The sequence below is a fragment of the Molothrus ater genome, chromosome 4, assembly GCF_012460135.2.
Source record: "Molothrus ater isolate BHLD 08-10-18 breed brown headed cowbird chromosome 4, BPBGC_Mater_1.1, whole genome shotgun sequence".
Lineage (NCBI taxonomy): Eukaryota > Metazoa > Chordata > Aves > Passeriformes > Icteridae > Molothrus > Molothrus ater.
The window spans coordinates 6,514,934-6,540,599 of record NC_050481.2 but is presented as its reverse complement, the minus strand read 5'-3'; the positions used below and the strand labels follow the sequence as shown (position 1 = coordinate 6,540,599).

The 25,666-nt window shown below is 40.7% G+C and overlaps 3 protein-coding genes and 1 long non-coding RNA gene across 6 annotated transcripts in view; 1 reads left to right on the top strand and 3 right to left on the bottom strand.

Moving 5' to 3' along the window:
- The window catches only part of USP53 (ubiquitin specific peptidase 53), a 28,654-nt gene extending 24,397 nt beyond the window's left edge, over positions 1-4,257 (top strand). The window contains exon 16 of the mRNA XM_036382044.1: positions 674-4,257. Within this exon, the coding sequence (XP_036237937.1) occupies positions 674-1,676 (1,003 nt within the window). The 3' untranslated portion in view covers positions 1,677-4,257. The remainder of the gene's footprint in view (positions 1-673) is intronic.
- A 1,479-nt stretch (positions 4,258-5,736) lies between these two features.
- On the bottom strand, positions 5,737-6,940 carry LOC118686080 (uncharacterized). The gene is made up of 2 exons (XR_004980099.2): positions 6,628-6,940; positions 5,737-6,314 (listed from the first exon to the last, which is right to left on the bottom strand). It is a non-coding gene; the product is annotated as an uncharacterized LOC118686080 (long non-coding RNA).
- Positions 6,941-8,746: 1,806 nt separating this feature from the next.
- Positions 8,747-10,638, bottom strand: FABP2 (fatty acid binding protein 2). Its single transcript, XM_036382761.1, has 4 exons — positions 10,572-10,638; positions 9,728-9,900; positions 9,024-9,131; positions 8,747-8,797 (listed from the first exon to the last, which is right to left on the bottom strand). Exons 1-4 carry the CDS (start codon positions 10,636-10,638, stop codon positions 8,747-8,749), a joined length of 399 nt encoding a protein of 132 aa, XP_036238654.1.
- A 4,696-nt stretch (positions 10,639-15,334) lies between these two features.
- Positions 15,335-25,666, bottom strand: part of PDE5A (phosphodiesterase 5A) — a 57,263-nt gene continuing 46,931 nt past the window's right edge. For all 3 annotated transcript variants that reach the window (XM_036382522.1, XM_036382521.2, XM_054514712.1), the window contains exons 15-21: positions 24,610-24,697; positions 23,405-23,505; positions 23,233-23,310; positions 22,809-22,872; positions 22,522-22,596; positions 21,961-22,044; positions 15,335-20,618 (exon numbers count right to left, since the gene is read on the bottom strand). In XM_036382522.1, coding sequence (XP_036238415.1) covers positions 20,484-20,618; positions 21,961-22,044; positions 22,522-22,596; positions 22,809-22,872; positions 23,233-23,310; positions 23,405-23,505; positions 24,610-24,697 — 625 coding nt within the window. In that variant the 3' untranslated portion in view covers positions 15,335-20,483. The remainder of the gene's footprint in view (positions 20,619-21,960; positions 22,045-22,521; positions 22,597-22,808; positions 22,873-23,232; positions 23,311-23,404; positions 23,506-24,609; positions 24,698-25,666) is intronic.

The window sequence follows — 25,666 nt, the reverse complement described above, 5'->3', positions numbered from 1 at the left end:
AATATTTTTGACAGGCAATTCCTTTTGAATTTTGCATAATTGATGGGTCTAAACTCTGTCTTTAATTTTGATGCTGACAATGTCACCAATTGGCTTAGATGGTTTGAAACCACCTTAGAAGAAGCAGAGGGATTTAACATTTTCCTGTTTGGAATTTTATGGAACATGCAGTGATTAACCAATTTGTGGTTAGTGCAGTCACCCCATAAAGCTTTGAAAGATTTGTCTGGAAGAGGGAGAAGAGTTTATTTGTGTTTAGAAGCTACTGCTGTATCTTGTTGTTCTTATATGAACTCTACGTGCTCAGTATCTCCTAAAAATCAAAAATTTAAATACAAATGTATCAACTTAAGGTAGCATCCAGTATTTGAAAAATGGATGTATCAGAGTCACAAGGATGTTGAGAAGAGAGCAGAGGACATATTTGACTTAGTCCTGAATGTTGAAGGAATTTATCTTACCTTCTTGGGGAACATTTTCATTTCAAATGAAAGAAACTCTGGAGTAATTTAATACAACTCCAAGGGCTGTATCCTATTGAACAGATCCTAATTCTCTTGTCAGTTTGACTATTTCAGCAGTTTTACCAAGGGTGTATTTGAAAATTTCCATTATCTGAGCCTTTTCGTATGTTTTTATGGATACTCACATCCTGCATGGTTTTGTATTTTAGAGCTGAAATGCCTGAGACCAACAGGAAATTTTTCCCATCATCAGCTCTGCAGCCAGCTGTCAAAGAGATTGTGAAGTCAGACAGCAGGAACAAGGCAAACGAGCCGAGCCCTTGCGAGTGGCCTCACGCAGAGAGGTTTGAGAAGCTGAGCGTGCCGGTGTTCTGTGCAGACAGCGTGCCCCACCCCTTCCCAGACAATGCCTGCGGCAGGAAGCCCATCCACAGTGACTTTCCCCCCCCTGCCCAGCCGCAGTCCCACCACCCAAGAAGTCTGTCCCATCACACTCTGGGTCCCAAGGCAGGGCTGGTGCCCTGTGTGCCTCAGGGCCTGCAGGAAAGGCCGGCAGTGCCGCCCGCCCCTCCCAGTGAGCACATGGGGCACCTGCTCCGGAGAGCAGATCCCCTCTGGGTGCCTGAAGCCGTGTACCAGAACGTTCCTCCCCCCTTACCCCCGAAGAAATACGCTCTGAGCACTTTGGCAGGATCAGAGAATAACTCGGTAGCAGATGTAAAATCAACGGAAACGTTGCGAAATAGTCCCTTAAGGCAAACAGGCGCACCTTCAAAATCTGCAGCAGAAGCAAGTGCAGTCCCAGCTGAACAAAGGCTTAAGGAGCCCTTTCCAGGGAATGAAGTGTTTGTTCATAAACCAGATTCTCCACCTCGCTTATCAGTTAATGAGTTCTGGACCGTGTCTGAGAACATGCTGAAGAAAGGATCTCGTCACACGGGACCCAGCCCTGCCTATGCGGATGGGAACGACAACGTGTCCCTAACCACTTACTTCTCAGTAGACAGCTGCATGACTGACACCTACAGGCTCAAGTACCACCAGAGACCCAAGCTCTATTTCACAGAGAGTGGAAGCTTCCACAAGGAGAAGCATTCTCCAGCAGCTGCAGTGGATCTGAATGCCACATACCCCCCCACTCTGGAGCCCAGGCATCCCACCCCTGAACAGAGGTACAAGGCAAATGCAGAAGGAATACACTGCAGTCGATAGGTTCTTCAAGAAGCCCACACGTGGATCTGACTTCAGCATTTCATGATGTCTGTAAAGGGGCACAACCTCAAATCTGTGTGTGTGTGTGATAACCAGGTACCCAGCTGGCTGTACTTGCTTAGGAGTTGTGACTGTTCAAACAAATATGCAAATAGAGGCGAAGAGAAGAGGTGCTAAACTTGTGGTTCTTGGATTTGTTACTCTAGTTGCCTTAATGCTTACCTCTGTTACTCAGCTTGTCTTCTTCAGTTTGTATCCATGTGGTCCCTTGGGCGTGCACACCTTGCAGCAGCAGGATCTGCTGGATATCACTAATTCTGTAAGAAGATGTGGTTAGCTGCAGCGTAAGAAGTGTTCCTGCAGACTGTGGTCACTGTTCTTAGGCTAACAAAAGGGAGAAGCATGCTACCACAAGTAATGCAGTACATGCAGTCATAACAGAGCAGTATTTATCCTCAGAGGTAGCAGGAGGTGACGTGGTTTTTTCAAGCGATGTCTCTCGGAGTCTGTGCTTTCACAAACCTTCAAGTGTCTTTAATGCAAGTTTACCCAGAGGATTTATTTTTTATTTGAAAAGCCTTAATAATAATACTTCTTTAAAAACCATTTTGGTTTGCAAGTGTTAAATTAGACTTTCAAAGGGAATTGAAGTAAACTGCAGTAATGCTTTCCTATTAATACCTCTGCTCTGTTAGTGTACATTTTTAAACATGTTTATCAGATTTTTTTCCTTTAAGCTGTATCCTTTAACTTATTAAATTTAACTTCCTAAGTTACAAACCAGTATAACAGAATAGGATGCTAATTTTAAATACAGAGTTATGCAACTATGAAAGATGAATTTTGTAACATTTTAGAAGTAATTCCTACTTATGTTCAGTTCTGACTTATTCTACAATTGCATGCGAAGTCAATGCTGCTATTTATTCAACTCCCCTTTACTTTCCAGGTTCATGGGGATCACACATTTGACTCTTTTTTTTTTTTTCAATTTTTTTTTTTTTAACTAACATGTTTTCCCATTTGGATCAGTCCTACATTAGCAGGTCAGGCTGAATGTGCAGCCAGACTGGTGGCTAAGGGGGCATGGAAAGAAGAGGTTCCTCTTTCTCTGCTCTGTCACTCTTCTCCAGTTTTGGCAGCTCTGGAATTTACCTTGTCTTTTGTTAACCTGACTTATCTCAGTAACAAGGAGGAAGATTTATTTGGCTTTTATCTGGTTAGTTAAATCAGTGCACAGAACCATCTACTGAGTGTTGAGGCAGCATAGCAAAGCCTGGCACAACCTATATAGGTAAAATTTTTCCATTATTCACATTGGAGTGTTAACTTGGGGTGCTGCTGATTACACCTAAACATCAATGCCTTTTATTATGAAAATAATAAGAAATCAGAAAAGCTTTTTGTCATGTTCATAACGTTATGTACATGTGTTTTAGTGCTTCAACCAAATCATGGCAATTGTTTAGCACAATTATCCAAGGTAAACATTTAAACAGTAGTTTTGGTTATTCTGTGGCAAGGTCAGGGTTTTTTTTTTTCTTTTAAGTAACATGTACCTTACAGTAGAACTGGAACATTATATATATGCAACAAACCAGGTATCTCAGATTAACCTTTCTACCTTCTTGATCAAAATTTGTTGTAGCACTTGGGGAAAAAATGAATTCTAGAATTTATAGTGAAAATACTATGCATGTTTCTGTATGGCTGCTAGTAAACAGCAACTTAAACAATGATCCTTTTGTAGGAAAATAAATTGAATACAGAAGAACACTAAAAATGTAAGAACTTGGGTGATTCCTATTGTAATATTTTTAAGGGAGATTTCAGAACCTGTAAATTAAACTTTTCTAGTTCACCTAGCCATGTTACATAATATACATAGCCAGTTAAGTACAACTGTCCTCTAATACCTGTGTAAAAACCGAGATTATTGGAATTTGTAAATAATGTATAATTTGTAAAATTATGTTTTGCAAAAAACAAAAAAATTCTTGTATTTGAAATGACAGTATTTTTATGTACGGATAGCACAGCAACAACTGTGAATGATGTTAGAACACTTATTTTTAAACATGCATAGCAATGTTGATACTTCTGTACCACGAGCAATATGAATGCCTCTTACTGATACCAATGAACTCTGCTCCCAGTAAGCACAACTGGTAAACTCCTCTCTAAAGTAGCTGCAGTAACTTAGGTGTACTTCAGTTTCCTTGCTTAGCTTGGAGCAATCTTACCAGACAGCTTCCTCTGTGACCCATGTTTACCAGGTATTTCATGATTAAACAGACAGCTAATCAAGGCACCTTCATTTTTATATTTGCCTCTGCACTCCATGTATGTATGTAATATTTGCTAACTAATACGTGATAACTCGTTTTAACTTACCTAGGGTGCCTATTTATTTTTTTATAAATGTCCCCTCCCAGCTATAGATTTGTATAAGAGCCTAGACAATTTTTGTAACAGTAAAGATATTAATGAGTCTTGTAATTAATATATTTTTCAGTCTTTAGGAATATTTACTTGTAAAGTTCTACTTGTTCAGAATATCAAGATAAAAATTTAAAATCTTTGTTGTCTCTTCTTTTTGTGTTTCTTGTTTAAAAAAACAAAAACAGTTGGCTTTCCAGAACTAGATTTTTAACCTCACAGATAATGCTGCTAACTGATGGTTGAAAGTTTTTGTGGAGATGGTGGTCTGGTCACCTTTTCTGAACAGGAAAATTCATCTTCTGAAGTATTTGTACATAAAGCTGTTAAATAGATTAAACTTTTTAAACAGCTATGAAATGCATAAAGCCATTTTTATACCTTAATCCCACAGATTTGGTGACAAGTGATTTGCAGATACACAGGCTATCTTACTATCTTTACTAGGGATAAGCAAAACTTACCTGGATCTCTGTACTTAGGAGCTCCATGTGCCTATGGAACAGCTGGAGCCCAGTGCAGCACCATCCTGCACTTTGTTAGCTCTTAGGTTTTCTGAGATAAGCAAAACCTTTAATGTCGGATCTGGCTGAAGGAGAAAACTAAGTTAGTGGAAAATAGCTTGAAATTTAACTTCTTAAGCTTTAATGCCTTTAAATCTCACCTGTTTCCCTTATCAAAAAAGAAATGCAGTAACATTACAGTCTTTTCCCAGTAGGTTGATCCGTGGAGATTTCACTTATGATATCATGCCAGAAGGGGGGTAAAACAAGGTAGTGAATGTAGTGAGCTTGTCTTTTGTCTTTTTATTGGCCTGATGGGAAAAACTGGAACTCCCATCCTGGTGTTTGTGAGAATGCAGTCACAGTTCAGGGTTCCTGTGCACATTGAGTCAAGATCTCTGGAACCACTCTGATCTCCCAGGTACCAGTAGCCACGATGAGAAATGCCAGCAGGGCACAGCATCCCTGTTCTTACAGCACAGGGCTGACACATGGAACAAACCACTGCCAGCAGCAAAACTGTCTTCACAATTGAATAAAAGAAAGAGCATCTGTCTATTTTTACATCTCAAATCCTATTTAACCTCATTCTGGCCCATTTTCATTTATTGTGTGAGAAGACACTGACCCACTCAGCATTCCAAGTCTCTGCAATCCAGTTATTTTGTTTTATGTACTCCTGGAAAAAAAATAACCACCAAGCATGGATTGTACTGCTCAGAATTGAAAATTAGTATTCCCAAGGGAAAAATGCTAAAGAAAACCAAATCCCCTTCATCCATTGCATGAAAACTGTCATCCCCCAACTGTGCCCTGGCAAAAAGTTCACTCCCTGTGCTCAGCTTCTGTTTCTTTCTCCGAAGACTGCAAAAGACTCCTCCCTTTAACACAAGTTTGACAGTCTCCCTCTAGTGAGACAGAGGAAATTGATGTTGAAACCTTTTAATTACCTGTTACTGTCTACCTCTACCATTCATGGGCAGGGAGGAGGAGGGATCTTTATGTGTCATCTGCCAGTGACTCAAGGCTGCTTTTGCAAGCTCCTCCTTCCCAGTTTCTAGGAAGGAAAGCAGAACCTGATTTATCTTAATCAGAAAGTGAGGACAAGACACTGCTGCTGGGTTAAACACTGACATGTTTATATATGTAAATATTTATATCTATAAACACTGAGCCTGAGAGGGCTCAGTAACTGCTGAAAGTAAAGAAAGAAAAAACAGAGAGTTGTATTATAGAAAACCAACCAGCATCAACCCATCAGGATTAACTTTTTGGAAGCAGAACAGCTGGCCAAGCTTCATCTGTTGAGGGAACAGGTCTGAGCTACAACTTCAGTGTACAGAAGAGCTGGGTTTTATTCTCAGCCACTCTGCAGGGTGTCCTTTCAGTGGATTTTATTCACACAGTGCACGCTTCCATGTCTGCCCAACAAACCTTTAGGCACTAATCGCAAAGGACAGTCAGTCTGTCGTACGGGATCTCTAAGGCACAGCTCAGGACACACGAGCAAAACGCAACAGTAACACTTGTGACACACCCAGATCCATCACGGTACAGTACAGAAATGTGCCTCCTCCACCCACACTCAAGTGGAGCCGTGTTCCCCGTTGCTTATCCTACACAAATGGTCGTCCTCTTCCACCGCCGGTGTTCATAAGGTGCGAAATAGGTGAGAATTCCTTCGGTGGCAATGGCCCTACAGGGAACAGGAAAGGTCTGGTTATGTTCGCAGCGCTACACAGCCTTTCAGAACACACTGACATCAGGAGCATCAATTACACCTCCTGAACAAAGAGCGGATAATAAATCTCGCAAACAAATAAACAAAGCTGGGGGTAGTTTGGAATCAGTTTCCAGCTTCCTGAGACGCATTTGTGCTCCTTCGGAGGCGGGGCTGTGGGAATGCCGAGGCTGCTCCCAGGGGTCCGCTCCTGAAGCGAACCCTTTCCTCCAGGGGGCACAGCCCGTCGTTGCTTACCGACCGACCGCCCCCGAACGCCGCCCCTCACCTGGGCCGCGCCCTCAGGGCAGCAGGTAGATGAGCAGGAAAAGCGCCAGGTCGAAGAGGATGAAGAGCCAAAGGTCCAGCCAGTAGGACTGTCCCGATAGGGACGGTGACATCACCCGCCCACCATCGCCGGGCTCCCGCTCCTGCCGTTCCGGCTCCCGCGGCCGCCGCCGCGCCGCCGCCTCCATCTCCTCGGCTGAAGGGGGATGCAGGGCCGCGGCCCAGACCGCGCAGGCGCCAGCGGCTCTTCCGGGTGTGGCGCCAATGGGAACGGAGCGCACGTACAACGGCCACGCCCCCGGGGTCACGCGCGGCGGCCCCGCCCCTCCCGCCTCAGCCAAAGCCCCGCCCCTCCCGCCTCAGGCAGAGCTACGCCTTTCCCGCTTCAGGCACCGCCTCGGCCCTCCCGCCTCAGGCAAGGTTCCACCATTCCCGCCTCAGGAAAGCCCGCAATCCGCGCCTCAGGCACAGCTACGCCATTCCCGCCTCAGGAAAGCCCGCAATCCCCGCCTCAGGCACCGTCTCGTCCCTCCCCCCTCAGGCAAAGCCCCGCCCCTCCCGCCTCAGGCACCGCCCCGCCATTCCCGCCTCAGGAAAGCCCCGCAATCCCCGCTTCAGGCACAACTACGCCATTCCCGCCTTAGGTACCGGCCCGCTCCTCCCAGCCAAAACTCCCACCATTCCCGCCTCAGGAAAGCTCCGCCATTCCCCCCTCACGCACCGCCTCCCCGTTCCCGCCTCGGCCAAAGCTCCGCAATCCCCGCCTCAGGCAGAGCCCCGCCCCTGCCGCCTCAGGCACTGCCTTGTAGGGTGGGCTCTTGAGGTAAAGACGCTGGGCGCGGAGAGTATTTCTGCTTGTCCCTCTGTTTTTGGGATTAGCGATGCTTGTTGTGGATTCCCCAGTGCTGGTGGCTGACATTCCTTCCTGGGCGCTGCTGGCTGCCGCTCCCTGCCAGGTGAGATGCGGACAGTGGGGAAGAGCAGGCGGTCAGTCCTGTCACACCGAGTTGGTCCTGTCCTGCCACCTGTGCCGGGGCTTGTGTGGAAATAAAAATTGACCAACTCGTCCCGATGCGGTTTCATGGAGGGCAGATGATGCTCTGAGAAAAACAAGAAGACCTTTTGGGAATCCCGTTGTGAAGAAGTTTAGGAAAATTAAAATTGTTTTAAGATAACACTCCTCTCCTTGAGGTTAGTCGGAGCTTGTGCACGGAACGAACGTGGAAAAGTTCATGTAGATAGTGTATTCTGTTGTGCTTTATGTGCACAACACCCAGCTGCAGGAGTAAATAAAGATAAACAAAGTGGCAGAACCTGATGCCACACTCACACCTGGGATGTGCCACCCTCAGCCCTTCCAGTGCACTCCGTATTGAAACCAGGGCTATCATTTTTGTGTCCAGAAGAATGACCAGAAACCCAGGAGTGTGTGAAACAAAACCTTTCTCTTGGTAGCTATTACCCCCTTTTAGCCTCAATATTAGGAGATATTAAGAGATAAGGCAGATTGCAAGCAGGTGCTTCTGAACAGAGCTTACTTTTCTTAAACAAGCACTTAAGGGTAGCAGTTTTCCTTTATAAGTTCTGTCAGTAGAAATAAGGATGGATTTGTCTTTATATAGGAAGTATTGGTTAAGCATGTGTAGTAGATGAAGCATGTTAGAGATTTGGGGCAAAACAATGACAGTACTTCCCTTTTAAGCCTAGTCCCCATCTCTACTATCTCATTTTTTTTTTGGTTTTCCCATAATTTTGCGCAATATTAAATACACAGAGAAACTGTTTCTCAGTATAAATGCCTTTGCAAGGAAACTAAGTTTCCATTTGAGAGCTTGTGCAAAAAATACTGAAGTTCTGCTTATGCAAAACAGTTTCTGCAGCCTTTGTGAGGCTTCAGCAGGACTTGGTACAAAAGACATTTTAAAAAGCGTTCGGTACTGGGAGTTTGTTCATTCGAGGCAAAACAGGAGCATAAAGAGCTAGCCCACGTTTTCAGCACAGGTAACTGCTGCTAGGGAGGTGTTGTGAGGGGATGGAATGGGAAAGGAAACCACGCAGAGGATGTGTAGAAAATGGTCTTTTATTGTTCCTTCATTGTGGTGCAGTTCTGTGTGAAGTGCTTAGCCCCTTTTGAAGAATCTCTTGGACTCAACTCCTTCGTATAGGTAGGTCTGTTAAAAAATCAGGAAGGAGAAATCAGTGGCTGGAATTGAAAAGTTTCATTTCCCAGATATGGTTCAGAGAGTTTTAAATTCTTTATAGACAACTGAGAATTTTAACTATTGATAGATGAAGTTATTTGGCTTGAAGAAAATATTTTCTACGTTTAGAAAAGCTTTAAAAACTTTTTCTGCTGATTCTATTGCAAACTTGTGTGTGAATGACTTCTTAACTCACCTGAACGAGTTCATCACCCACGATTTCTCTGGTTGCTTTAAGTACTTTTCCATTGTCTTTTCTGGTAAATGTGGCCACAAGTTTATTTCCTTCCAGGGTCCAAGCACCCTATGATGGGAAAAAACCCCAAATGTTTTGCAACAGTTATGACACTGATTTGGTTTAAAGGGTGAAGAATGCTTAAAAGTGAAAAAAGATTAAAACAGTGTAATGATGCTTTCTAGAAAAGCTGCAAAAATGAAATTTTAATAAAACAATTGGCTTATTTAAATGCATAATAGCCAACCTAGGTGTTTTTTTACTGGTCAATACACCTTATTTTAAATAATTATATCAACCAAGATTTGTAATTTCTTACAAATACTCACTCTGCACTCTATGAGGTGAACTTGAGTATTAGAAGAAGTAAAAAGGCAAATCACCTGGATTTCATCTTGTAAAAATTGCTACTTGCTCTGCTTTTTTGGGCTCTCTGGAACCCTGAGATCCATGGTGCAGTCTTGAACCTTTAACAGTAAAGACTCCCTTATGCTTTGGTGTATAAGCTGCAAGCATTCCTGAACAGTCAGGTGCAGGAAAATTTCATGTAATTCAGAAGGAGAATTTAAATTAAAAACTAGGAAGACAAATGGTTCCTTTTGAAACTGCACGTTATAAAGTCATTATCACATAGTAAGCATTGAACTATGTAGGAAGACTCTTACAGTAAGTTCAGTCCCATCAGCCAGGCTGTACTCAAAGCTGACTCCCAGAGTAAATTCAATCTCTATGGTTCGGAAGTTGCTGGCTTCTTTGACATTAAATTTGTCCCCATTTTGCTGGATGGTGATCTTCAGATTGTCGTGGGCTCCCAGCTTTCTTTTCATCATGCCAATACCTAAAAAAATCAGTTAACATAATCAGAAAAAAACCCCCCAAACCTCTGGAGCGTCATATTTGTCTTTTTTTAATCAATTTTATGTGGCCAAGTGAGTTTATTGCAGCGTTCTGACCCAAATATTTGTCCTTCAGTTTTCATCGAGGCCATGTTCACTAGCACACATATAATACAAAAAAATCACTGTCTTAACTGGAGTAGTTAGATTTATGTCCATATAATGCACACTCTGTACAAACTTCAAGTAAATATTAGGATGTTAGAATTACTTGAATCAAGTGTTTCTCTGAAATTGAAGAATTATGATTTCCTCCCTGTTGAATGTTTAAATTGGTTTGATGTTGTCAAAATAATAGTCCAGCTATAGAATTAGATTTAAAGTTTATCCATTCAAGTTGTCTGAGCCTTTTCCTCAAATCTAGACTTAGAGATTTTTTTTTTTTCTGCTGAAATAAATTTGGAATTGCTCAAGATTAATGCAGTGTAATTAAAACCAGAACATTTCTCAGCATCTTCCCCCCCAGCTCAGGATATTTTGCAAATAAATGCAGGGGCGGAGCAGCCACGAGTGAAAGGACAGGATGGCCCGAAGGCAGTTGTCAGGCAGTCTGGGTTTGTATTCAGCTGGGTGATGTTTTTCCTGCAGAAGGGATTGGAAAGCTGAGCCTTACCCATGGCCTCCATGAACTTCTCATAGTTCTCATTTCTGTCAACTTTCCAAGTGCCGTCGAATGCCATGGCTGTGCCTGCAGGAGGGCTGCTCTGCACGCCCGAGGCTGTGCGCAGGGAATTTATCCTCTGCCTTATCTTGGGGGCAATTGACTCAGCTGATACACTGACCTCTCCAAGGAGAGCTTTCCTGGTGTTTAATCACATTCCCAGTCCTGACCCCGCTGCTTGCTGAATATCTCTTATGGCCTCCAGATTATAACAGAATCTTTATTGCTCATCTCAATTAAGAATTGCTACTCCATTCATTCTATCCACAATGTGGGATAAAAATCAGGTGTCTAGTGGAAGTAATAATTAAACTAACAGCATTGCTTGACATTTTTTATGTCAGTTGCATCTGTGAGCTTGTGGGAGAGTCTTCAGGCAACTGGAGGTGATATTATTTACCCAACAAAACAAACACAAGTCTCTACTTTGTCCATTATAATTTGTTTGGGGCCTGTTTTGCTCAGCACAACAAGCATGGGGTAGAGGATTTACTGAATGTCTGCAGGTTGTTTCAGAAAACGACCTGCTGCCTGTCCTAACACTGAGCTGTGAAAATTGGGATGGTAGTCTCTATTCATGTCACCACTTTTATATATATATTGTTTAAATTCTTAGCAGCATCTGCAAATTTTCTTCATTATAACACATTCAGTGAAGAAACCAGCCAGATGGAAGGTGTTCAGGCTGTGTACTCCTAAGGGTGATGAGGGAACTACCTCACAATGTGCATTTCACAACATCATTTAGGTCTTTGTGTAGTTTTCCCATGGAGGTTTTTTCCCACAATTTCATGCAGTTTTTGATCACCTGAATAACTCAAAAAATGTTTTAGCTGATGCCCGGTGCTGTGCCAATAATGCTTGCCCATCTGCCAGCTCAGAAAATGGCCAGACTTTATTCTGAGAATCAGATTATGTGTTTTTATTGCACTGATGTGTATATTGACCTTTGTAGTTATCACTGGCAGTCTTACCTGACTGTGTAGTGTCTATACATAAACACCCAGGGCTGAGTTATCGTTCATCCGAGCTGTTACATAACAAAACTGGCAACTCTCTTTACAGGCTTTGCAGAAAGGTTCCTTCTGGCAGTGGTTGTAGTGCACCTTCTGCTGTATTTAGTCCAAAATCCAGGTCTAAAATACTGTGAGTTGCTCAATATGACAAAATATGGCCTTGGTTTTAGAATCATACAATCTACACGTCATTTAGTGTTCTTTTGTCCTCCTATAGTAGCTGGTTTTCCTTCTAAAATCACAATTAAAATTGGTTTTGTAGATTTTCTTAGTTGGAACATTCCACAACATTTTTCCTTTTTCTGTCTCCCTCTACCCTGTGTGGTTTTCAGAACTACAGCATTTTCTTTGATGGTGCATTGAAATCTTGTTTTCTAGTATTGCTGTTCTCATGACAGTTTTGAAAGCTGAGGGTGTGTTCTTGGCTTTGTGGCTTTCTCCAACGTGCCAGCTGCAGAACATTGCAAATGGACAAACTTACTAACTTTGAAGTTTGATCTTTAGGTGAGGTGGATGGCAAGAAATTATTAACTTATATGGTTATGCCAACCTCATGCTGCCAATCTGTGATCATTGTAGCAAGGTGCATTGTGATGGCAGTGCAGTTCCAAAGATCAGGGTGATAAAAAGCCTTTTGCAGTGGGTTGTATTCATCTCCCCTGTTTATTGTTTTGTGGCTCGGATTCAAGTTGTTCTGACTAAAATTAGCCAGACCAGTAGAACTGTTGGGTTGGTTAAGGCTTGGTGCCAGCATAAACATGATGTACTCATGAAAATATTGATGTCTAGAATAAGAGACTAATCCCTGATAAAACCATGCAGATTGTGCAGTACTTATGAGTGTTTTCTACTGAATGATTCTTCATGATGTCTTGCAAAGATGGATCCCTTACTGGCAAGTTTCACTAAGCATTTGAGCCACAATACTCAATTCTGTATCAATGTGGTAAATAGACAATTGTATGCCAGTAAAGCCAATTTAAGCCTAACAGTGGGTGGCCCAGCAACCAGGAGCTTGATGGAGCCTAACTAATGCCATGTCTTGGATAAATAATTTCAAAGTACATGTTGCAGTTGGGTGTTGCATTGCAGCAGGATTAGATCCTGCTTGAGCTAGATGTTGTCCTGCTCCAGCTGCCTGTTAGCTGAATTTCTGCTTTTATTTTGGTTTGAGGAGAATCTCCTGGATGCTGCTACTGTGAAATCTGTTCAGCAAGAGAATTCAGCATTTGAGGATTGCTTAGAAATTTCCAGTGAGTATAGATCCATTTGTGTGATTAGTTAGTAGTGGGCTGTGGGTTTTAAAGCTTGCTCTTAACTGTCTGTATCCACTGCTTTCTGATTCCTGTGTAGTGGCTCTGATCCATAAAGTGCTGCATTTTTGAGAGTTTTTTTATTGGAGAGAACTGAAGTGCAGGAGTTAATAACATCCAGGTTGAAAAAATCTAGAAGCAAAATTTAGGATTAAAAGAGCAACAACCCTGGTATTTACTTTGTCAGTTTCTGTATGCTAAAATGAATCCTAGGATTACACAGAATCATGGAATCTGGCCTTGTTTCAGTGAAAAAGGGCGACAGTGAACACCTGCCAATAAAAGTAAGTGTGCTTTTCCAGAAAAGGTGAAACGAATCTCTGAGTATTGGTGCCATTTGACACTTGCCACTCAGAGACTGATATGCCAGTTGCCCTGTGGGGCTTTTTGTCTGGCTTTTCTAAAGGTATTTAAATTTATATCTGAATATTCCTGTATTCCCCAATTTCTTTTTTTTTAGAATATGAAATGTGATCATAGAGTGGGGTCAAGTTATAGACCAGTGAGCTAAGAATGTACAGTATTGAAAGTCTGCATCAGTCATTTCAGTTTCTCCCAAATCTGAGCTGCACTTTTAGCTTATTTCAACATAACTTTTTTACTTGCTGTGAACTTTTCCTCTTAGTTATTATCTAGCTCCCAACCCCACACAAGTTTTTTGTGATTATCTGGATTAGTGGCTTGAATCTAATTTAATCTGTAAAATAGTGAGCTTCAGAGTTCTTCTGAAGTGCAATATTATGTATCTTGCTCTCTAGCACGAGAGCACCCTGTATGGCTAAGATATTTAAATATTTGTATTTGCAAAAGGAAAATATGGTTTCAGATTAAAAGTCCTTTCTTAGTTTGGGCATCATGTGTCTCAGGTAAAAGCAGAAGGGACACCCAGATTCTGGTGCTCTTTCCAGCTCAGAAATGGACTTTCCATGTGACCTTGACTAAATTAACCCCTCTACTTATCTGTAAAATGAACTTTCATTAAGGAGCTCTATATATCATAAAATAAATTGCCAGTGACTTCATTAACTACTACAATAAAAGCATCCTGAATGCTTATATATGCAAATGTATCACATGTAAACTATTGGTATGATTGAACCATGGATTTTACTCCCAGAATTTGATGGTGGTAAACAAGAGAAACCTGTGTAAACTGTGGATTTTTCAGCCATTATGAACTGGGGTATTACGCCAGTGGCCTGGGGTATTTTTCAACTGAAGTGGTTCTAAAGTTCTGTGTGTGCTAAGAAATGGTGCTGTTCTAAAACACAGTGACTGTTAGATTCCATAAGTCTGTCCCTAAAGCTTACTATTGGAACAAACTCAGTCATGTGAGATTTTTCCTAAAAATATTAAAGGGTGAGGTTTCATGGGACTGTGGAATGCAATAGCTGTCAGCACCTGCTGCTAAAAATGTGGCTGGAGGAAAGAGCCTTTGTCTTTTCCATTTGTTAATGAGGCATCGCATCTGTACAAGAAGAGAAAGACTTTGTGTGATGTTCGTTCACCTCTTCAATTAAAATGCCCTCGCTCCAGGGCTGGGTAAGGAATGGATCCCAGGGCTCCTGCTGCAAACATTGCCACTTCTCAGCAGGGAATTCAAACCTCCAGCAGGCCAGAAAGGCTGAGCAGCACCAGCCTGGGCTGGTGAGGGGGTGGAAATGTTGTAGTCCCAGCAGCAAACAGTGACCTGATGTTTGCAGATATGCACGGGCACTTGTGCAGTTGCACTCGTAAACTGCAGTTGGTTCGAGCAAACAGTGCTTGTGTTTTGTGCTGAGCTAAATCTGGCCCTTCATAACTTCTTGAATGAGCCTGCTGTCTGTCAGGGCTGTACATACTTCTTGGTTTTGCCTAGAGCTAAAAAAAGTCGAGCCAGAAGTGTTGCTGTGAAGGACCTAATAGGCAAAGAAGAGAAAATGCCAAGAAGCCCACTGGTCCAGAATTACTTCTAGGATCAGCAGTTTGTGCAAGATGAGGCTTTGGTTGTAGAAAAAAAAAAATTCCACAGTTTTGTTGAAGTCACAGGACTGACTATTTCTATCTCTCTGGCAATTGATCTGTGGGGGCAGAGGATGAGGGATTCCTCTGTGTAACTCTTGTATTTGCTGATTCTGCTTTCTGTCAGAAATGAACTGGTTTCTGACAGCTCTCAGGAGGTGCAGCTCCAGTGCTCTCTAGTGGTCAATTATTTTTTTGTGGTTTTGAAACAAGAGCTACTTTACTGCTGGCTGATTTCAGGAGTACTCAGAAGTATCTTGATATTAACGGATATTTTTCTCTTCAGGATTTCTAGGACCGAGAAAAGCTGCTATGAAATACAAATTTACAGAAGCAATGATTTAAATCAGGCATTAAAATTACACCTCAATAATATAACAAACAGTAAAATTTGACATCATCCTTTTTATTTTAAAAAGCATGAAAACAGTACAAAGAGAAGAAAGAAGAAATAAGTTATAAGCAGCAGTCTGACCACAGAAAATAAGCTGACCTTTATGTTCTCTAGCAGCTGTAAGGTAAGTAGGGCTAATGATTCTCTTAAGTAATGTAACTGGCTTTAGTCTAAGAAGTCATAGGACAGAAGCAAGAGAGAACACATGACATTCAGAAGACTTTAATAGTGTTTAAAGGCAAACATAATATACAGAGAAACCCCTTAATCTAGTACAAAAATACTGTGCCCAGAAACTATATATTTGTTCAGGTATTTTTAAAAGATAGAAGAATACAAATGGACAAACTCAGTGACTAGTGACTGTGATTAAGGTTTTTATTAAACTATAATAGGAATGTATGTTAAAACTATTTACAGTGCATTTCAAACTACATTCTTTAAGAGACACATGCAGGTGTCTGCCATGTGAACACCAAGAGGACTCAAATTCTAACTTCAGTTACATCTGTAAGGTACCTTGGGCATCGGTGGCAATAGCTGAACCAGTAAAGAGCAGGTGAGGCAGCTGTCACCAAGGATAAGGGTTTGGTCCCTCTTTACAGGTAAGAAAAGACGGATTTGACCCATTCTTTCACTTTCTATACAGCACAGCCCAGCTCCCCTGAGGTAAATGGGAATCACAATACTGACTTCAGGTGGGCATCTGGGCATGCGTGAGGCCATGGCATGCCAAGCTCATGCTCTGGGAGTTAGTGGGAACCAGCAATTACAGAGCATTGTCACATAAATACACATTTGCAAACACTGGTACTCAGATAGGAGTTTCTGTGTGCAAACACCCTTCCTTATGTGAAGAGACTTTGCATTCACCTCACAATGACCAAGATGAAATATCCTGCTGTCACAATTTGCTGCATTTAGCAAGTGTCACTAATTACCAGCACAGAATCTGTGGTGTTTCTTCTTCTTGTCAAAGTCCAAAGCAAAAAAACCCAGCCCTCATTATTTACCATACTCTGGCCATACTCATTCTGCTGTTCAAGCTTATATTTTAAATTAGTGCAAGCCCCTGAAAAGGTACAGCAGGGAACTGGGAAATATAGCTGAAACCTTGTGGAATGTAAACTGCATATAATTTAACATGAAGAAAAAACCTGCAGCATCACAGAGATAAGACTCTGAATGAATACTACTATATTAATTTGCTTGAAAAATGAGGTCTTTATAAAAACCTTTAAAAACATGTGAATTTATTATAAGCAAGGCAATTATTTTCCATAAAAAGTCTTTGCCATGTTCTTATGCATGACTGGAAGCGACAGCAGCTGGATCACTCCTCTAATTTTAAGGGCCTAGACCTGATTCTTCATTATCTTTCTGTATAATGAGTTGGAAAATCAGTTATCTGCTAATTTTGACAAACCTTATGTATGAATTAGTTAAGTGCCCTGAATTTGTCAGTTCATACCACTACCAGGTAAAATGTACTGGGTTGGAATTCAAAAGATGCATGCAATTGTCAGAGGGTGATGCATATAAAGAGGCTTTGGTTCTCTCTTCTGAGGAGAAATCAGCTGATCATCAGTGAAATTAATTGTTTTCTTTTATCAGTAGCTCCCTTCTGTATGTGCACAGTGAAGATATGAGTAATCTGCTCTTAACTATAAACTGCTTCTTAATTAAAAATTCACAATATCTCCAAAGTCAGACACTTGCTTTAACTGTATGATATAATAGAAAACCTAGGCCTTCAGCTAATATTGCATGTGTGGCTAATTTCCTGGAAAATTCAGCTCAAGAGCCTCTCTGTTACTTGAAATTAGAAGAGGTAGGGTTAATCAGGAATCTTGTGTGTGTTAACACAAGTAATTTTTTTCAGAACAAATCCAGAAATAAAAGTGTACTTCAAGAATTAAACTGTGCTGTGGAGTGAGTTTGAAAGAAATCACATTTGTGTCTGAGATCAAGTAGGATACTAACTTAGTTGTCCTCATTAAGAGAAGCATTAAGAATTAGTGGGACAAGTTCTTGTCCCCAGAATTGAAATCTCAAATGCGACAATGCTTTCAATGGACTTAAGGCTGAACTGTCAAAGGGATAAACTCCATTTCAGCTGGTTTCTTGTGTAAGCCACACTGATTGTTACAGCTAGACAATATCATGTCTTTGAGAGCAGACTGAAATAAGGAGATACACAGCTCATGATGAAATGAATGACAGCTGCATAGCTGTAATCCACCAGCTGGCTTTCACAAGGTTCAATTCTGAAGACAGTGAACTTGAAGCAGGAACCTGCTGTAGCCAGGTTAGGTTTGGATTTTTTTTCCCATATTGTCCCCTATTTACATTATGAAAGGAGGGAGCAGTTTCTGCAATTGAGTCACACAAAGCCATGACACACTTGGATTTCGCCTTCAGGCAGAGAAAAACACTATGTAAAGGCTTTGAATCTCATGAAATACAGCACTCTATGCTTTTAAGGTTCTTAAACCAGTAGTTTAAAGGCTTTGGTTTTATATAAATATATACAGATACAGGTGTGTTACGATATTTAAATGTTTATTTACTAGGAACTGTATTTATGTGTAGGTTCCAACATTTGTGGTGGAAAAGATTCTATGGGATAAATGTGTACAGATATATAATTAAATATATGCACATACCGTATAACTGTTCATTTTAAGTGAACCTTTAAAAAAATGTAACATCATGCCCTTCTTTTCAAGTCAAAGGTATGAATCCAGCACTCCTTCATAGCATTTATAAATTTACTTATAATAAAGCTTTGCTGAACACACAATATAGCAAAGAAATACTGGAATACTAATGTCAAAGTTACATCACTACACTGTGATATCATCATACTTATCTGCTGTGTTGTCACCATGAGTTACTAGTCTCAACCATAATAGCAAGAATACACCTTTATATACATATATTTTATTCCTATTTATATTAAATATGTATCTCATCAGTATAATAATTATATTTCAGTATCTCAAGCACTCAAGAAAAAGACTATACAAGGGCTATGCAAATCCTGAAGCAAAGTTTTCTATTGATCCAAAAGTACCTAAAACCTTTTTTTTTGGGGGGATGGTGTGTTGGCAGGGTCAGGCTGCTGTCACCTGCATACTGTGTATGCACAGAAATACATATACAGAGTACTGCAAAACAGCAGTCCTGGAATTCTTAGTGAGTGTTGCAATCCATCCTTTTTTTTTTTTTTTAATTTGTTGGGACAGAATAAGGAGAAATACTTCTGTAGAAAAATGTTTTCAAATTCACAGCTGCAATCATTTATTATTGGTGCTCACTAGAGAAGCCTGAGATAGGACTTCATCAGTGACAAACAATTTAGCATGGCAGAAATACTGCTGACTGTCAGAATACCTTGTTCTATATTAAAAAAAATATCAACTCTATAACTCAGTATCATCCAACATTTTGAAACATTTGCTTCATCTTTTCTTAGCTCCTGGCATCGTTTGTCTAAATGAAGAAATTGATAAAAAGGGGGAGTTTTCCCTTTTTGACCAGATCTTATGACTTGGGTTGACAATCTCCTCGGAAGAAAAATTTATTGCAGTTTCTAACTAGAATTTCCTGGAATATTGTGATAGAACTAAAATCCCACACTTAGAAGTCCCGTGCCAAATGTGCTACTTTTGCCAAATGATGATTTTAACTAAAAAATAATGATTACAGATTAAAAAACTGGAACATTTTGTGTGTCTCTGTGCAGCCAAAGTTACCTGTGCTGCTAATGCATTTTAGACTACTGGCATGTGTCTCCTTATCCTGTCCACCTAAAGAATAGTACTCTCCTTGTATTCCTCTTTTGGGATTTGTCCAATGTGTATATTTTCTTTAATTGTTTCCAATTCAAAACCATTTTTATTAATTATCTTCACTTAAATAATGCACCAATTTTATTTTTTACTAGTGCAAGTTAATTGATTTCTTACTTTACAGAACATTAATGCCTCACACACAAATGGCAAATCCCTGTAGCACTCTTGGCCACTTTTGCTTTTGGTATTTTTTTTTCCTATTTCTTCAAGACACTGTGATTAATCATGTTAAACTGATGTTAAAATGATTTTTAAGAGATGTTTACATAAAACTTTCTTCAAAGTGGTCATAGCCATTTCATAGTAACACTGGCCTGAAGAATCAGTCATTGGTGGTCACCAGGAGTGTGCCCTTCCTGCATCATTCTGATTCAGCTTTTCACCTCTTGCAGTCATTCTCTTCTGCCTGTGATGCAGTCTGTTGGTTAGATGATGTTAAAATCAACTTCCAAATGAAGTTAAAACCAGCGTACAAAACCAATCCTGATTTGTTTCCATTTCTCTGTGTACTTCTTGCAGCTTTCCGTGGCAGCCTGTCAGTTATGTTGGGATATTTCATCTGTCTTCAAGCAGTTTCCATTGGGCATGGAGACCTCAGCCACCTCTAGCACAGAACTTCTGAGACTCTGGCTGCCTAGTCATTCACAGGGGTCTTAGACATTTCTTCAGCTGGAATAACACATTTGCTAAGACATCCATCTAATATGGAAAAAACCCAAACTCTACTGGGTGCACAGATTTGGGGGTTTTTCACCTCAGAGCCCAGTTCTGCTGTCTGAGAGAGGTTAGCAACAATTTATTTTGAATAGGCTCCCCAGAGCGAGTCCAGTCTTTCCTCTGAACCTCTGGAAACAGAACAGGCAAGACTGCTCAGTATTTTTATAACATAATACAGCAAGATGGGAGGAGGGAGAGCAAAGGTGCAAAATGCAGTAGTCTTTCAGATACTGGCCACAACATGATCACAAACAACTATGTACATCTGTAAAGCAACAGGCTCTTGGGCACAGTCAGTGCCTGCACCAGTACCTTCTTGTGGGCTGGGGTAGCAAAAACCACCCCTGCAGGTCTTCTTCCATCTCAGTCAGATGTAATAAGAGAAACAGATTGTCTTCAGATAATCTTGGCATCTACGCAGTCATGCTATATCTTGAAATGGGGAAAAAATAATACAGCAGTGGCAAAACACAAGCCAAATTCATACAGTGTTTAGCAAAATGCAGTACTCCCTTATTACTGTGTCTCCTACGTGAACTTGGGCTTATGGTGGTGCAATCAGCACATCAGTTCCGTTTGCCTTGGTTGCTTTCGCCATTAATCAGGTTCTCTTGCTGCTCAGCCAAGGCTTGCCATTTCTGCCTGTTTTTTCTGCAGCCATCCAGCAAAGGGGAGCAGGCCTCTGACACATGCGTTAGGGCCTGAAATACATTGAAAACATGGAAAACAAATTGCATTCAATTTTTAATTTAAAAATGGAGAATGAAACGCATCTCGTGTTTTTTTCAGATTTCTGAACTTAAAGGAAGACTTGTGGATCATTAAATGCACTGGTTAGTTAACACAAGAGCTGGGTACAATTTGGACTAGGATCACTTGGGAACTGTAGATATAAGCAGCAGTGAATATTTTAGAGTAAATGATTTCAGTTTTTCTGATCTTTTCATAAATAGAAACATCTGTATTTCTTCTCCTAATAGGAAGAAATACAGATGTTCAGGCTCTAGAACTGTGGGCATTCAAGTCTGCTCAGGCGTTCTGGTAAAGTTTTCTGTTTGTCCAATCTGTATCTTTACAGAGACACTCAGTCTTGTTTCAGGCCTACCTCCTGCTGGAGACAGTTTTCTGGGGCTTCAAAGCAAAGGCTGCCTTATTTTCCTGACAGTTTCTACAGCACAGAAGCACTTCATTTTCAGGGACAGCAGCTAGTAGCTCCCTTTCTCTATCCCTGTTTGCTTTGAACTGGTGAATGTGCGTTCTTTTCAGAAAAGCTAATTGCGTCAGAGGGAAAAATTCAAGTAATCATCCTGTTCCTTGCACTGGAAGGTTCTTAAGAATTCGGTTTTCTGTTCATCTCCTTTCTTTTTCTCACCTTGGTTTCTCTAAAATAGTCGGTACAGTTCAAATAAACAGACCTTTGCTCCAATGTTGTACTGGGTTAAAAAAACCCCAGAAATCATTATGTTGTTTTTCACACTGTATTTGACCAAGCAGCTTCTTGTACAGTTTGTGACCAGGACAAAAAAGCATTTCAGTGAATTATCTCATGCAATGCTTTGGTGTGTGATGAAAGAGAAGGAAAAGAATGGGATGGGAAGTGTTAAAATTGGGTCAATTTCCTATACATAGCATATCACCTTTTGTATAACGAATTCTGAATTCTTATAAACTTGTAAACACTTTCTGTCAATGCACGACCTGGATACCATTCTTTCCCTAGAGGTCAAAGCATTAGTTTTGCGACTTTCCCTGATAATCCAGAATATAACCCAAGGACATAACACCAATTGCAGAGAGCACAGCATTTTAACTAGGTTTAAAAAAATTGTGACAAAACATGTTAATCAGACAAATATACAACTAATTACAAATACTAAAATAATAATTTCTTCAACAGAATAATGAACCATATGTAATATTAAAAAAATTCTAATTAAGGGGCTAGTTTTTAATTTGATTTTTATCCTAATTGTAAATCTGTGTCTACCAGCAAGCAGCTCTGGTTTCAGATATTTGCGGTTCTTCCTTAGGCACCATACATACCTCATACAGCTGCAAACAAACAGCATCTATGAATCCAACCTGCATGCTGGGAATTTTGTTTTTCTTCTCTCTGTTCATTAGATCCTGCAGATAATGAGAGAACAAGTTCTGTGTTTAAATGTATTCAATATAAAACCCAACCAAAACCGAAGAGAGTGTGGAATTAAAAAGCAGCACCTTAAACAGCACAGCAAGCTCAGCACAGTGGGGTGTCATTACAGGTGTTAGAAGGAAGGGAATTGGACTGCATGACTTCCCTCGCAAGACTGGCTTTGGGTTGACAGAGCCCAAATATCCAGGCAAACTTACTGGGTTTGGATCGTTACATAAAGGTACCAACTTGACAATCTATTTCCTGGCCCAGTTAGTAACACTGACTTAAAGGAAATAATCCTGTCTGTTCTTCTGGTTCAGAAATAGTGACACACTATTGGTGTTTTGGAACCACAGAACAAAACTGGCTTCTAGGAAGCCAGGGAAGGAGCTAGTCCTGCAGTGTGGTCAGTGGGAGAAATTTTAAGTGCCGTTTCCAAAAGGCATTTTGCAAGAGGTGCCACTTACTGTGGGTTCTATGTTGAGTTCCTTCCGCTCCTTATCTCCTTGATCAAAGAACTCAGTAGCCACAAGCTCAGCAATCTGTAAGAGATTTCACTCATTGTGAGCTCTAAAAATTTGCTTGCTACCTACAAACAAGAGTGGTTCCTATCTCTCCTTAGGATATATCATATGAGCCCCCACACACATTGTGAGACTCCAGTTCAGCATTCCACCACTGCCTTTGCAGTAAGGACTGGGTGGACAAAACAAACTTTAAAGCATTTAGGAAACCTTAAAAATTAAACACATACCCGTTGCTGAACTGGCCATGGTTTAGTTATGGCTGATAAGTCACAAGCAGTCATCAGCATTGCTCTGCAGAACAAACAGAAAGAAAGGGCTAAATTATTCTACGTGACATGTATGTAGCCACCAAGTCAAGGGACTGGTAAAATAGAATATAGAATTTCAAGGAACATCAAGTCAGAAAAACAAGTGAAATTAGAGCAAAGTTATAAATCTAACTCCACATGCTATTTAACAAAGTTTTTTATACAGGTTGCACTCTTAGTAGTTCAGACCCTGGGAGTTCAGTGACCCGTGTGACAATGCCAGGTTGTACAGGCCCAGAGCACAAAGACCTGCTGGGTTTAATGAAGTTCACAGCAACATGGCATGGGAAACTGGCTACCCAGTAATATTAACTGATTTCGTGATTATTCTGCTCTAACTTACAGAAATAGCTCCTTTTGTGAGGGATCTTCCATATTAAACTGCTTCTTCCTTAGAAGTTCAAAAAATTCTCCTCTCCTCCTTAAAAAGAAGTTAAAACAAAAGATTTTGCAGGATACTGACATGATGCTAATATCCAGCAGTGATTATTCAGCAAAAGTTTCTTCTGACTTACTTGATGTAGAGTGCCAGGTCTGTGGCAAGAATGGCTTGTTTTATCATTTTCAGTGTAGCCTTGTATTCTTCAATGGAAAGGCTGCTGAGAATCTGATTTCCCTTTACAAAAAAAGCCAAAACCAGTGCTATCAGTAAAAAGGGCAACAGCACACCAGTTTGCTTAAGTATCTCCAAGTCACCAAATCATTATGAGTTGCTTGCTGATATCTGAGGTCATTCTTTTACCCTCCCTTCCTCTTGCAGATTGCCTAGTTTAAAAACAAAACTTCCAGTCTTCCCAAGTAATGGCAGAAAGCTGCACAGCAGCAACACCATCACTGACTACTACAAAATGAAACGGCAAGCAGAGCAACATCAAAGCCTTTAAGTCCATTTTATTCATTAAAATTAAATTTGTCACTGGCTGTATCACACCTTCTCTTTCCTCATCCTTCCCCGCCCTGAAGCAGAGGAATTATTCCCGTACCTGCCCATACACCTCTAGTAAACGAAAATATTTTCCTTTTATGGAGCAGCATAAATAACAAGTTATTTAGTAGAAGTATGAACTCAGCAGCCCCCTACTAAACCAAAGCACTACAGAGCAGGAACTTGCCTCAATTGTTTTTCCATATTTGCCTACCTGAATAGGAAAGGATTGCTATACTACAAAGGATGCCAGAAGTACCACAACCTGTGGCACAAAAGAAGCAGTCCTTTGGAAGGATTGTGAATGCTAAATAACTGGTCTTGAGAATTAGTTAATAGCATCAAACAAGAAGAATGTAGTTTTATTTGCATATTTACTAAACTTAGGTTTGGCTTCACTTTGGAATGTCAACACAAGCAGTGCTTGGTTTGGTCTCATCAGGGCTGCTTTGTGTATGTGTAGGCTGGAATGTTTTTGAAATGAGAGGAAGGACTGGGATTTGTTTGGTAGTTTGTAAGAGGTCCTGAAAATGGCACAAAGCCTTTTGTTTCCTTTGGTGCAAGGAAGCAGGTACTCAGAAGGATGTTAGCAAGGCTTCCCTTATCAGGCAGCACTTGGAAGGCTTTGGTAGCACTCAGCAACAGAACTGTGATTTCCATGTTGCTGCATTTGCTTTCTTTACCCAAAAAGGAATAAAGAGCACTTTAGAACATGTAAGGGTGGGATTCTATCCAGAGGCTAAAAATAGAAAGTAAAATAGTTTCCTTCAGCATACAGAGCAATGTGGCACTCACTGGACTGTTCAGGATCATAAGGCATTGATCAAAATGATGATGCTCCATGATTGAGTGGCAATACAGCTGAGCCAGTGGATGTTCGCTTCTGAGGAGGAAAGAGATGGAGAAATCAAATTAGACAAACATATTAGTGATCCAGATATAACTTCCTTTTTAACATCCTCTTTGTAGGAATATGGATAAAAAGATAATGCTGTTCCTTTGTCAGAGCACTTACAGCTCTGGTGTTCTGCCTTCTCTACCTGTAGAGACCAGCTGCATGCGAGGAGTGACAATGTAATTAAAAGGTTACATAAGGAGTGAAAGTTCCTCTGTAGAAAGCAAAGGCAACAGGAAGAGTTCATTCACAAGCACAGTTTAGGAGACAGTTTTGGTTTCTGCAACATATTCTTAAATACTCTTAAACCAAATCTTCTTAACCCACCTGTCATATTTAGTCAGCTCAGCTGCTGACCTTGTAAGTAATAATGCAAACCTAATAGGAAACCCACTGATACCAAATGGAAAAATTCCTGCAGACCTCAGTGCAATGTGGTGCTGGGCCCAAAATGTTGATCAAGTAATTTCCTTGTGTTCGTAACTATACTGGTGTTTCATCACCACTGTTGTCATGACCAAACTACTGCAACATCGTTACCTACCCTTTGCCCAGGGTAAAATCCAAAAGGGAAGCTGCTTACAGGCCAACAGTGATGTTGACTGTTCTACAGGCAGTGAAAAAAAAAAAAGCAGGAAACCAAATTGTGTAGGTACAGAACCTAAAAATATCTTAGGCAAAACTTAAAAGCATCTTAGTTTAGAAAATAGAATTTGCTATTTGAGTAGAATTTGAGTAGCTTTAGTCAAAATAGGGAAACTCCTCTCTTGAGAATTTCCAATTTCTCCCTGTTCCTTGTTGCATAATACAGTTCTTGGTTTTTGCTGCTCTGTCTTAATTTTCAACCCCTGGTCCCACATTGCTCATGTAGTCTCTTCAACTAAATCTGGATTGTTTTTGGAAGTCTATTTGGTGATGATCCTGGATCTATTATTTTAATTATAATCTGACTTACAA

Bases quoted from the DNA above. Each gene is read 5' to 3' on its own strand.
- FABP2 (XM_036382761.1), bottom strand. From the start codon at position 10,638: ATGGCATTCGACGGCACTTGGAAAGTTGACAGAAATGAGAACTATGAG. The intron at 9,901-10,571 runs GTAAGGCTCAGC...TGATTTTTTTAG, and splicing joins GAAGTTCATGGAGGCCATGG to GTATTGGCATGATGAAAAGA. The intron at 9,132-9,727 runs GTAAGAGTCTTC...TTCCCATCATAG, and splicing joins CTGATGGGACTGAACTTACT to GGTGCTTGGACCCTGGAAGG.